At 41.5% G+C, this 11,091-nt stretch overlaps 2 protein-coding genes and 2 non-coding genes across 6 annotated transcripts; 1 reads left to right on the forward strand and 3 right to left on the reverse strand.

Annotated features, from left to right (window-relative positions):
• Window positions 1–567: 567 nt before the first annotated feature.
• On the reverse strand, window positions 568–6,802 carry nop56 (NOP56 ribonucleoprotein homolog). Its single transcript, XM_056385689.1, has 12 exons — window positions 6,699–6,802; window positions 5,897–5,986; window positions 5,697–5,811; window positions 4,600–4,764; window positions 4,213–4,411; window positions 3,605–3,792; window positions 3,085–3,236; window positions 2,762–2,862; window positions 2,103–2,251; window positions 1,702–1,823; window positions 1,347–1,460; window positions 568–1,101 (listed from the first exon to the last, which is right to left on the reverse strand). Exons 1-12 carry the CDS (start codon window positions 6,699–6,701, stop codon window positions 793–795), a joined length of 1,707 nt encoding a protein of 568 aa, XP_056241664.1. The 5' UTR covers window positions 6,702–6,802; the 3' UTR covers window positions 568–792.
• LOC130162134 (small nucleolar RNA SNORD57) lies at window positions 1,540–1,604 on the reverse strand. Its single transcript, XR_008826241.1, has one exon. It is a non-coding gene; the product is annotated as a small nucleolar RNA SNORD57 (small nucleolar RNA).
• Window positions 3,334–3,464, reverse strand: LOC130162097 (small nucleolar RNA SNORA26). The gene has a single exon (XR_008826230.1). It is a non-coding gene; the product is annotated as a small nucleolar RNA SNORA26 (small nucleolar RNA).
• Window positions 5,883–11,034, forward strand: mlnl (motilin-like). 3 transcript variants are annotated; one of them, XM_056385657.1, is made up of 6 exons: window positions 5,883–5,995; window positions 8,743–8,930; window positions 9,490–9,639; window positions 10,409–10,510; window positions 10,622–10,727; window positions 10,903–11,034. In XM_056385657.1, exons 3-6 carry the CDS (start codon window positions 9,499–9,501, stop codon window positions 10,908–10,910), a joined length of 357 nt encoding a protein of 118 aa, XP_056241632.1. In that variant the 5' UTR covers window positions 5,883–5,995; window positions 8,743–8,930; window positions 9,490–9,498; the 3' UTR covers window positions 10,911–11,034. The 3 variants fall into 3 exon arrangements, with proteins under 3 accessions (XP_056241632.1, XP_056241642.1, XP_056241651.1); XM_056385667.1 differs by having other exon boundaries at window positions 10,622–10,712; XM_056385676.1 differs by having other exon boundaries at window positions 9,509–9,639.
• Window positions 11,035–11,091: the final 57 nt, after the last annotated feature.

Raw genomic sequence — 11,091 nt, forward strand, 5'->3', positions numbered from 1 at the left:
ACAGTGAATGAAATCTAGAAACTCCAAAAATCAACACAGGTGTTCAGACTATTTTTATTACAACTGCTCTGGGTAGAGCTACTTTATTTACTTTAAAAAAAAAATAAGGCTGTTTTCCATTCAGGTGTGCTAGCATGAGACTCTCAGCTTTTTTTACATAGCAACACTGTCATAGAATTATGGCACCATTGAACTCAAGTGTCCCAGTATGTTGTCACAGTGAGTTCACCTACTTTCATGTTATGTCAAGTAGTTGGACTAAATCCTGGTGGTCCATCAGACTTGTACATCATCCCACCCATCTCTGTCAAAGACAAATTGTCCATAAGGCGCCAAACACTCATTGGGGGCTTTTCAAGGTCTCACATCCAATGGAAACCGATAGCTGAAAGTATTGTTGATACACTAATCTAATTATGCAAAAGGTTGTCTCAGCAAGACATCAGACACTAGTAGACCATCATGATCAAAACTACAGCATCAGACAGTTTTGCAGGTTACATCTCTGGAGATCCAGTAACAAGTGACCCGTGACCCCCCCCTCCCAAAGAAAATACAGACAAGATGTTTTGTGACAAAAGTTCAACTGATAGAATTTATTTACAGAAGTGAAATTCAAAGACTTCAAGGCACAGTTATAAGCATTTCTTTGCAGTCTAACCTGCTTTGAGGTCACCAAAAAAAAAAAAAAAAAGACAAGATAAGCCGCTTACATAGACTAGCTTCAGATAAAGAGTAAAATTAAAAATATACTGTACATAAAAGTAAAGATTCAGTCTTTTCCCACATTCTTTAGTCGGCACTCTCCTTTTTCTTCTTTTTCTTCTTCTTCTCAGACACAGGTGTTTCTGGGATTTCTTCTGGCTCTGCTTCCACAGTTTCAGTCTTTTGTTTTTTTTTCTTCTTGGATGGAGTATCCGTTTCCTCCGCGGCAGCTGCTTCCTCTGCCTCAGACTTTCGTTTCTTCTTCTTTTTGGCAGGAGCATCTCCTGCTCCGTTTTCTGCGGCAGGGATTTCCTCTGCTTCAACCTCCATCTCCTCGGCCGCTTGCTTCTTCTTTTTCTTCTTGACTACGCCGGTATCTGCTTCTCCGTTCTCCACCTGCAGGGAAGCATGAGACAATACAGTTAGGAAAAGACAGGACCCTCTAGATTTTAAATGATGACATAAATATCCTTTGAAATGCTTCAATGTCTGACTCGCTTCAGTGATCAAGTCCATTGTTTAGGGCCAGCCAATGGTTCGGAGTCAGGCTGATCTAGCATGTCGTACACTGAGACAGGACCACGTGTGGGTCAAATCTCAAATCAAAACATGCGTTGCCAGGTATTAAAATTAAAGCTTACCTCAGCTTCGCCGTTGGTTTCACCATTTGCTTCTTGCAGCTTCTTTTCACGCTTCTTGCGTTTCTTTTCCTTCTTCTCTAGTTTCCGCTTGATCTCCGCAGCAACATCAGTAGCCTTAGACAAGAATATAAATAAATTAAGTAATTTAACTACAACCAGTCAAACCATCAGGTTTCTCAAGAAAAACAAAGCTGTGTCAGGCTCATTAAATCAGTTTATACCCTCACAGTCATCAGGAAAGACTTGTCATCATTCACAGCATTGACTTTGAATGTTTCATAAGGACATTTGGGGAAAAAACAAAAAAAACACAAAAACTAATTCACTTGAGGCTGGTACTGTTATCTGAGCTCACCTCTTGCACAGCCTCTTTCATGACATCCACATTTTTCCGTGGCACATCGCCAGTCTCGTAGAAAGAAAGGCGCTCTTCCACCTGTTCACGCAGCTTGTCACCAAACACACTTGTAGGTACCTCTGTAATAGTAAACATAAAAATCCATCACAAAGCCAGCAGGATTACATCAGGCTAAACAGCATCCTAACAACCATGTGGCTTTGCTCAGGAAAGAGCTTCTCAACATCAACCCGAGGGATGAATGCTGTTGACGAAAAATATGAGCATCATTGCAATTCTGCCACATGAACTGCGAGCTAACATTCATACGTAAGTGACAAAAAAAATAAAAAATAATATAAATATATACATACACACACACACACACACAATCGTTCTGCAAAGGTCTTGCCACTCACCAGAGAAACAATCAATACGTGAGGCAATGGTGCATTTGTTTGCCAGGTATCTGGAGATCCGGCCTTTGTTCTTGGCGGCAGCGCGTCCGATGAAGGTCGAGTGGAAGATGAGGCCGTACTTTGGGGTGTTACCGCGAGTCTTTAGAGCTCTGTGTGAAAATACAGCTGCTTTCACATTCAGGAGTCACACCAAGTGCCACAAGGGAAAATGGCTGTTTTACAGATTATGAAAATTAGCATAGAAGAAACACCAAGACATTAATGTTCCAATCAACTGAAGATCACACCAAGTAATTAAGGGTTTAGATGTTTTTGCCTTTCAAGGTGAAATTTTCAATTTCAACATGTACAAAGTTTCAAGTCTCTACAAAGTTGCTTTTGAAAAATTCAGTTAAAAGTATTAGTAGTAAAAAAAAAAAAAACAACCAAAAAAACAGGAAAACAAAGGAATTCAGCAATATAAGCTGTAAGAAGCTCCTCCAATTTGCTACCTCAGTGCTGTGAGTGGCTGCTCAGACTGTGGGGGTGCATTAGGGAGAGAGGGATCACTCCAGAGGAGACTTTAGAGTTCTGTCTTCTCCAGTCACCCTGCTCTGCTCCAGCCCAGCCCTGCCATCACTGCAACCACTTTCCCCAGCAGGGAGGGGGTGCCCCAGTACCTGAACAGGGCCTTCTCTGCTCCCAGGATCTGGACGGTGGAGGCCGGGTACTTGGCCAGGTTGGTCAGACTGCCGGCATGGGAGATCAGACGAGCTCCCACCTGAAGAAAACAGTGTCAGTTTCAATGACATACAGCACAGGGGGCCATGTTGATACAACTGATTTGGATGGAAAATGGGTGCACTTCCATTTAAGGACCATCAGCACCGGATGTGTTTCAACACACAAGTTCAGTGGATTGACAGATTTTGGTATAACATCATTGGTCCAGTGCGTAATGTGTTAAAAAAATAAACAAACACCAAATTAAACATCTACTCACCACTTCTCCAATTAAGGCTGCCAGGTTTGGAGCCACTTGGCTCATCTTAGAACGCAGGTACTCCTGCAGCTCCAGTCGGTAGGCAGCCAGAGACACAACACGGTTGGAGAACCTCTCTATGTTGATCAAGTCGATGGGAGAGATGTCCATACCTGGAGAACAATCAGGAGAAGATGTTGAACAGACATTACGATGACTCAAGCAGTGGTTTTGCTGCAGCTGTCACTGGTAATTACAAATCCAATGTTTGATTGTTTCTCCCGACAGGATCCGCAGTGAGGAATTGTGCCTTCACTACAGGTTTATGAGAGAGTTATTCTGCCCCCCTGTGTTAGTCACCAAGGACAATTGTTGGTCCATGGTGGGCAAAAAAGGGGCATGATGTGAAGTCTTAACTGTGCTTTTAAAAATTTCAGTCTGCAAACAGATGCAATGGTCATACAGCTGTCTAAGTGGCAAGATAATCATGAACTTTAAATAAATGTTGAAGCCTAAAGAATGAAAAATGTTGCTTGCTAACCCATGGAGGAGCGCGATGCCTCCAGGATGGCCTGAGCCTTGGCATTGTCCATCACCACCTCCTCCAGGCTCTCAAGACTCTCCTCTGACAACTCCTTCCTGTTTCCAATGAGCTGAGCCAGGCGGCAGTACATCGAGTTGTCTGACACGATCTTGATCAGCTCCGGGAAGTGGTAGCCATACCATTCACTAAAATACACAAATGGAAGAGATTGTTAGTGAAGAAAACACCTGGGAGGCCACTATGTAATGTAGGCAGCACAGGCTACAAACTTCGGTAATCACAACTTCAATCCACAGCACATTTGTTCAGTGACTGCACATGTGAATCAATTCAAATGGATTTTTCACCCAACAATAGTGGGAAAATGTTTCTGATCAATACCACTGTCAACTGCTGACTTAACACCCACAGTGTGTCAGTGTTACTAGTGTGCAGAGACAGAATTAGGACAACACTGCCATACAATACAGGAAGTGACAGCCAAAATCAAACGCAGCTCACATGTGCTGGAAAACTACATTCTGCAAGGTTTCATCTCACTAGCATAAGCCACATTCTCCTTTCAATCATCTTTTGTTGTAGTGTTGTGATGGAGGGGAGCCTACCGGACACGCATGGAGAAAGTGTTGATATCTTTGTCCAACTGATCCAACAGAGCAATGGACTGGATGATCATGTTGTCGACCCTGTTGACATTGAACTTGACCTTCGCTCTGGAGTAGCTGTGGCCGAGGCCCAGCTGTGCCTTGGAGGCAGCCTGCCCAGTCAGACCCTTCACCAGGGAGTGGAAGTGCAGACGTACACCTGACAGGACAGACAACAGGTACAAGGGTTTGTTGGTGTTAGGTGGAATGGAGGCATGACCAGTATATAACCGGTGGTTGTTCAGATTTTCAGTATGAACCTTCATGAGTTTCAGGATCAAAACATCACATCACAACAGGCCACATTCAGTACTCTTAAGTGTTACAACTATGCTTCAGACTCCTCACCTCTGGTTATCTCAGCCACCACACCACCAGTCTGGATGGAAATGCTAAATTCTTCTTGTAAAGCTGCTCCTATTTTGGCATCTGAAACCCCCAACATAGCTTTTTTCTTCCCAGAAAGGGGCAGGTTTGTCTCGAGGAACAACTTCAGGTCAGCATGAACCACACCTGCAAGTGAAGGATGAAAGACTCTTTATCATTTCGATGCACTTAGAGATTTAGTTTAGATTCTACATAAAAGCCATTTTGAAAGCAGTGTCACTAAGATGACTCATGTTATAAGCAGGGTTCCCATGGGTCCTTGATTTCCTTGAAAGTTTGTAAATTTACTTTAAGGTTTTTTTTTTGTTTGTTTTTGGGTGTTTTTTTTTTTTGTGCTTGGATTTATTTATTGTGTGAAAAAGAATCAGAATATATGCATAAAGATGAAATTGAATTTTTTATATTTTTTGTAATTGTTAGTAAATAGGCTTCATGCTGCTGTCTGAAAATGTGCAAGAGACCACGTAATCTGTCATCACCCAACACTGCAAAGTGAGAAGTGTTCACACATTGAAGCCTCTAACTGTTGTCTGTGAGCTTCTGTAGAGCCTGCTAGTTTTTTATAAAAATTTGGAAGGAATTGGGCCAGCACCATAGTCCAATCAGGAAAAATTATGTACAACTATAAAATGTGTATTATCTGTATTATGTGTCATGTGCAAAACCCTGAATTGTTACAGGATAGTGGTTTTTAAAAAAACAACTACAGATTTGGCTTCTATCCATTATACTGTATGATGGGGTGAATGCAAAGTATTAGATTTATCATATTAGATGTGAACAATTTGATTCATTTTCTAAAAGCCATAACAAATGTTTTGCATTGATAAGCATTATGTAGCTTGACAACTGAAATCAACTGCACGCTGTTTTCAGGTCAACATATTTGACCACTCCTGCATTTCAAACAGCTTTCCTCATGTGTTCAGGATTGATATTAGGCTGTCAGCACATTAAAATCAGTGGATTGACAGATTGTAAAACATCATTACAAATGAGGAAACTCTAAACTCGTCTAAATGGTAGAAGAAAAAAAACATTAAAAAAAACCAACTTGCCTTCAGAAATGGCATTCATGTTCTCCAGCGCAGCCTGGGCCGACTTGAAGGGGAAGAAGGCAGCCAGGCTCACCATGCTGTTAAATTTCCCGATGCTCAACACGCTCTCCTCCACCTGAAACACACACACACGCCGTTACAGCTGCTCCACCTGGAAAACAAACTCAACCAGCACAGGGAAGTGAGGACAGAGGACCCACCTGAGGTAGCAGCATGCCGATCTCCTCCACCTCTTTGACGGCGAACAGCGCATAGCCCGCCGCGTGCTCGAACAACACGTGCAACAACACCTGCGAAAGGTAAAAGCCGCATTAATGAGCCAGACAACTACTGACCAAAGATAATGTCTATTAACAGAAAACAAATTTTGACTGTCAAGAATTCCTGTACACCATTAAATGTTTATCAGTCTCCACGTGGTGACCGCAGGGGCACGAGTCAGCATTTAATGTTATCTTCGGTAGCATTATAGCTAACCTTACTTAGGTCAAACATGCAAAACTTAATTTAAATTGAAGTGCTACACATTGTAGTCGTTTCTTGACTCCAGTTACAGACCCAATATATTAGTATAACTTTTACACGCAGCCACGTCGTCCTCATGACGAACCCACGTGTTGACTTAGGCCCGTGCGGGAAGTGCCTTTAAGCTAACTTATGCTAGTAGCCCAGCAAATGTTAATTCTGGACCGCTAACACCAACTTAATGTGCGGCGGCTGACAGTACAAACTAGGTTTCACCTGCATGGATGTGACTAAAAAGTTCTTGTTTCATTTCAGCAGTGGCTACCTAAATTAAAGAAGCATTTCACAGCTAACGTTAGCCACATGGGTGGCTACCTGCTCCCCTCTTGTTCAGAGGCCTACAACTGGAAAGCTGTAAAAACATGAAAATAACAATTTCTATTATTAAAGCGTCACTAATCTCAACGAGCATTCAACTGTATCATAGAATGACAAAGTTTGTGAGTACGCCCAAACACCGAGCACCCTTTCTCTTACCATGATTAGTAAATCTCTGCAGCAGCACGCAGTGCGTGTCTGCTCTGCTCCTTCTCCTAAAGAAAAAGACGGCCGTTACACGTTTCAGCAAACTGCAGCGTGACTAAAACGCCGCGAGATCTGTCTAACACCGCGAGAAACGGCCGACAAGCCTCCACCTGCTGGATACAGAACACAATGACCAGTTTTGAAGAATAAGTCTAGTGCCATTTCGTACATTTCGTATCGATAAGAACACCCACAAAAGACCAAAACGATTTATAATTGCGTCACTACATATGTTGTTTAATCTTCAACCTGTCTGAAGTTGCACTGTATATGTCTGCACACCTGCATTCTATATACATATATTTATATTTTTAGTCCATGGTGTTTTCACTCACTCTGGCCGATTGAAGCTTTAGTCGTGTTGATAACGCTGTGGTCCTCCTAGCAGGTATATCAGGGGAGTGAGGAAGATGTAAATCACACGCTGTATGTCCATTACCATGAAGCAGTGAGTGACCAAGGTCTTATAAGGCAACATATGTTATAATATGAAAACTAAACGAAGAATAGGTCACAAATAGATAAATCTTTTTTTTTTCTTTTTTTTTTTTGTGGCACACTGATGTGTTTTAATAGTTTTTGGAGAACAATAGAGCTCACAGAGGCTTAAGCTATAGGAATATACACAGGAAGTTCTTCTTAGTAGAAGCAATTCTTTGTCCATTTTTTTCATGGGGTTTATTGAAATTAAAAAATATATATATACCGTATATCACTTGATTTTTTCCTTTTGAAGAAAATATACAAGCACACAGTCAGTGCAGTAAGTCACAGTGATGCCGACTAAAAGGTCTGAATAGTAATGGACTGCATTGTAAATAAATTAATATGGTACACATCAGTTTTACTTTGTAAATATGAATCTAAAGATGAATAATCCTTGGATTGTCACCATAGACATTAATGGGACGACATCTGAAACATTAGTGGGACATGTGGATGTTAATTGATTTTAGGTGTAATACTGTACCTCAGTCAAAAACTCTTCATGACTTCCAGCATGTCTTCCTTTTTACATGTGTATGTATGATAGTAGATTTACAGCTCTAAAATGCATTTAAAAAGATGGGACACACTACTTCACTACACCATGACAACATGTTATAAAAATACTTAACATTAGGTGATGGAAAAATGTAACAAGAGCTTGTGCGTCAGTGCGGCAGTGTTACATTATAGTGCTACAGATAAGGTACAAAGCTTTACTCATGTACTTATAATGCAATAAACCACATACAACGATGGCAATATTTTTCATCGTCCACTTCTGAGGAGTAATCTGACAGCTGTATAAAACCAACCAGCAATATCATTTCAGCACCATGCAGGAAAAACGGTAAGTGTCAAATTTAGGAAAAAGCATCATTAAAGTTCTTGAGAGTCGTGATGGTTTCCAAGGAATGGGTGCATGTGGGTCTGTTTGTGCACAAGTATAAATTACCAGTAGGTCATAAATGTCACATTGTGTAAGATTTTAGTTTAGAGCAGAGAATTTATGGCTGACCTCTTTGGGCGGATTGTCTCCTGGCTGCTACACACACACACACACACACACACACACACACACACAACACACACACACACACACACACACACACACACACACACACGCTCACACAGAATTGAAGTCCATTACATTAATCACAATAATCTTTCAGTATTTAATATGGGGACCCAAGTGAAAGTCACACACAGATTGAACTTTGCTCCTCAGATAGCAGTATGAATAAATGAGACTGAATAGTGATTCCTTTGTGTTCTATGAGGGTACATCCATTTTACTAATAATTCACTATACAGTATCACACCTTGATTATTCAGTGTGTGTAGAGCATCCTGTAGTTCACACAAGCCTCCTGATAACATGCAAACACCACAGGGTTGCTCATCAATGTGTCATTTTGTCAATCTTGTCACAGGCCTATATACGTACAGCATGGTGAGCTTAGTGCCCTAATAAAAAAGCCAGATTCCTGAGCAATATGTGCGTTTCCAGGAGCATGGAGGAGAGTGCTTGAAGGAGCCTGTTGAGGAGCGGATGTGAGGGAGGACAGTAAAAAGCTTAGGGATCAGGAGAGGACTTGATATAAAGGCTGGCTGGGACAAGCAGACACTCAGACCGGTGGAGCTCTGCTCATCTTAAAGCACACTTCCCCAAGTAACTGACGAAGGCTGACACAGCACGTGAGTAACATATGTGGTCTCTTCGGCTTCTCTGTGTCTTGGGCTTTCCTTTACCCTCTCTTACTCCTGTCTTTCTCCTCCTCGATGTCCGGCCTTATTCTCTTACATTTCTGTACAGAGCTGTCTTGCTGTTTTAAGTATGGCCGTTTCACTCCGGCCTCTTATCTCTCTTGTCAGTGGAACAGTTTGTTGTTTGTTACTTCCATGATTCTCCCCCCAGTTCTACCAGCTCCTTCTTTCCCTATCTGCTGTCTATTTGTCAACCTCTCCCTTACATAATGACACGGGATCCTCTGTGTCCTTCAAACACAAACTCAGTTATTGTTTCTAGCACACACACACACACACACACACACACACACACTGCACCTCATGTCAAATACTGTATGTTGACCTATTTTGACTGTCGCCTCTCTCTCCCACTGCTAAAAAAACATTCCCTAATTTCTGTACGCGCCATGGCCTCAGTGCCACTCACCCCTGTTCATGTGGAAACACCAACTGTCCTGTGTGTCTGTATGAACCTACTGTTTGGTATGCACTGTATGCCTATGTACAGTGTGTGTATATGTGTCCAGGACGGAGCAGAATGAGCATGCGCGGAGCAGTGGCTGGTTGCGTGGTGCTGGCGTGCCTGGTGGCGCTGCTGGCTGAGAGGACAGAGGGACACATCACCTTCTTCAGCCCAAAGGAGATGATGCTGATGAAGGTAAGCAGCTCGTGTTGGATTGGTCAGCGTGCCAAAGTTGGTCTGTTGAGCTGAAAGGATTAGTCGATTAACTGATTAGTCAATCGACAGAAAATTGATCTATTGACCTATTGATTTATTGTCCCAGCCATTTTTAAGCAAAAATGTGAAAAATTTTCTGGTTCCATCTTCTCCAGTGTTAGTATTTTATTTGTTTTATGTTTGTTTTTTACCTTATACTCATTTTTCATCCTCTCATGACATTTTAAGTAAAAAACAATTAATCGATTTATCAAAAAAACAACTCATATTAATCGATGATAATTATAATTATTTTTAACCCTATTTGGTTTGTTGGTGACAATGTCTTGGGCTTTAAATACCACTAGGCATTTTCACTACTTTGGCTCCATTTTATAGATTTTAAACAATGAATTTCTCACAAAAATAAATGGCAGATTAGTGAATAATAAAAATCATCAGTAGTTGCAAATGACTTTGAAGTGTGAGCATTATTTTGTCCATTTTATCCAACAGGCAAGATGGAACGACAAATTCAGACTCACAATTCTCATTTTGCAGCTTAATGTCTTAGTTTAACAAAGTTCGAAAGAAAGCTCAAGTGCCCGCAGTGTCATACCGGTATCAGGAACTGATAAACAAGTCTGTGCCTCAGGAAACAAGGCTGTTTATTGATGAGGGATGAATGTAGGTGTTGTTGATCTTCATACTTGGGAGCTGCCAATACTCTAACTCTGTTACTGTTATTCTCTGTTATCATGTGCTGCAGGAGCGAGAGGGTAGAAAGGACATGGAGCCTCGGTCGGAGGACGGTCAGTTTGAAGAAGTCACTGTCCAACAGCTTCCTCAGGTGGAACGTGGTGTAAATCCTGTGAGTGCACATATTGTACATGATCTCCACTCCTAGTGCCTTCACTGGTTTCTGGTGGCCCACTGTCATTAAATACAAACCATTAAAGTTTGTTCTTTTGTGTGTGTCCAGGATAAAACAGTGGAGATTGCTGTCCGTCTCTCACCCAAACAGCTGGATCATGTGGCTCCGGTGCTCGAGGAGATCATCCATGAAATAGTGGGTGAGCGTCAGAAAGGTACAAACATTTGATTAGTGCAGGACATAGTTGTTTGTTGAAAATGTCATACCATGTCCTGGTATTTCCTTTCATTATCAACAGATTAGTGAACACACACTCACAAGCGATTGTGCTTTGATTAAAAACCTCTTTGGTAACATAATGTTCTCTCACCATCTCTCTCTCTCTGCAGCCAAATAGCGATGCCGAAGACACTAGTGGATGAATACTGTGTAAATTCTTCAAAAAGCACTGAATGCTCAAACATTTTATTGTATTTTAATGAATCAGTCAATAAAGGGAAGTCACGATGTCACAAATTGGAGCCTGTTGTAATTTTCAATTCATAAGAAGCATGTTAGCTTGGGTTACGTCAGCATCT

This window comes from Seriola aureovittata, chromosome 2 (genome assembly GCF_021018895.1).
Source record: "Seriola aureovittata isolate HTS-2021-v1 ecotype China chromosome 2, ASM2101889v1, whole genome shotgun sequence".
Classification (NCBI taxonomy): Eukaryota; Metazoa; Chordata; class Actinopteri; order Carangiformes; family Carangidae; genus Seriola; species Seriola aureovittata.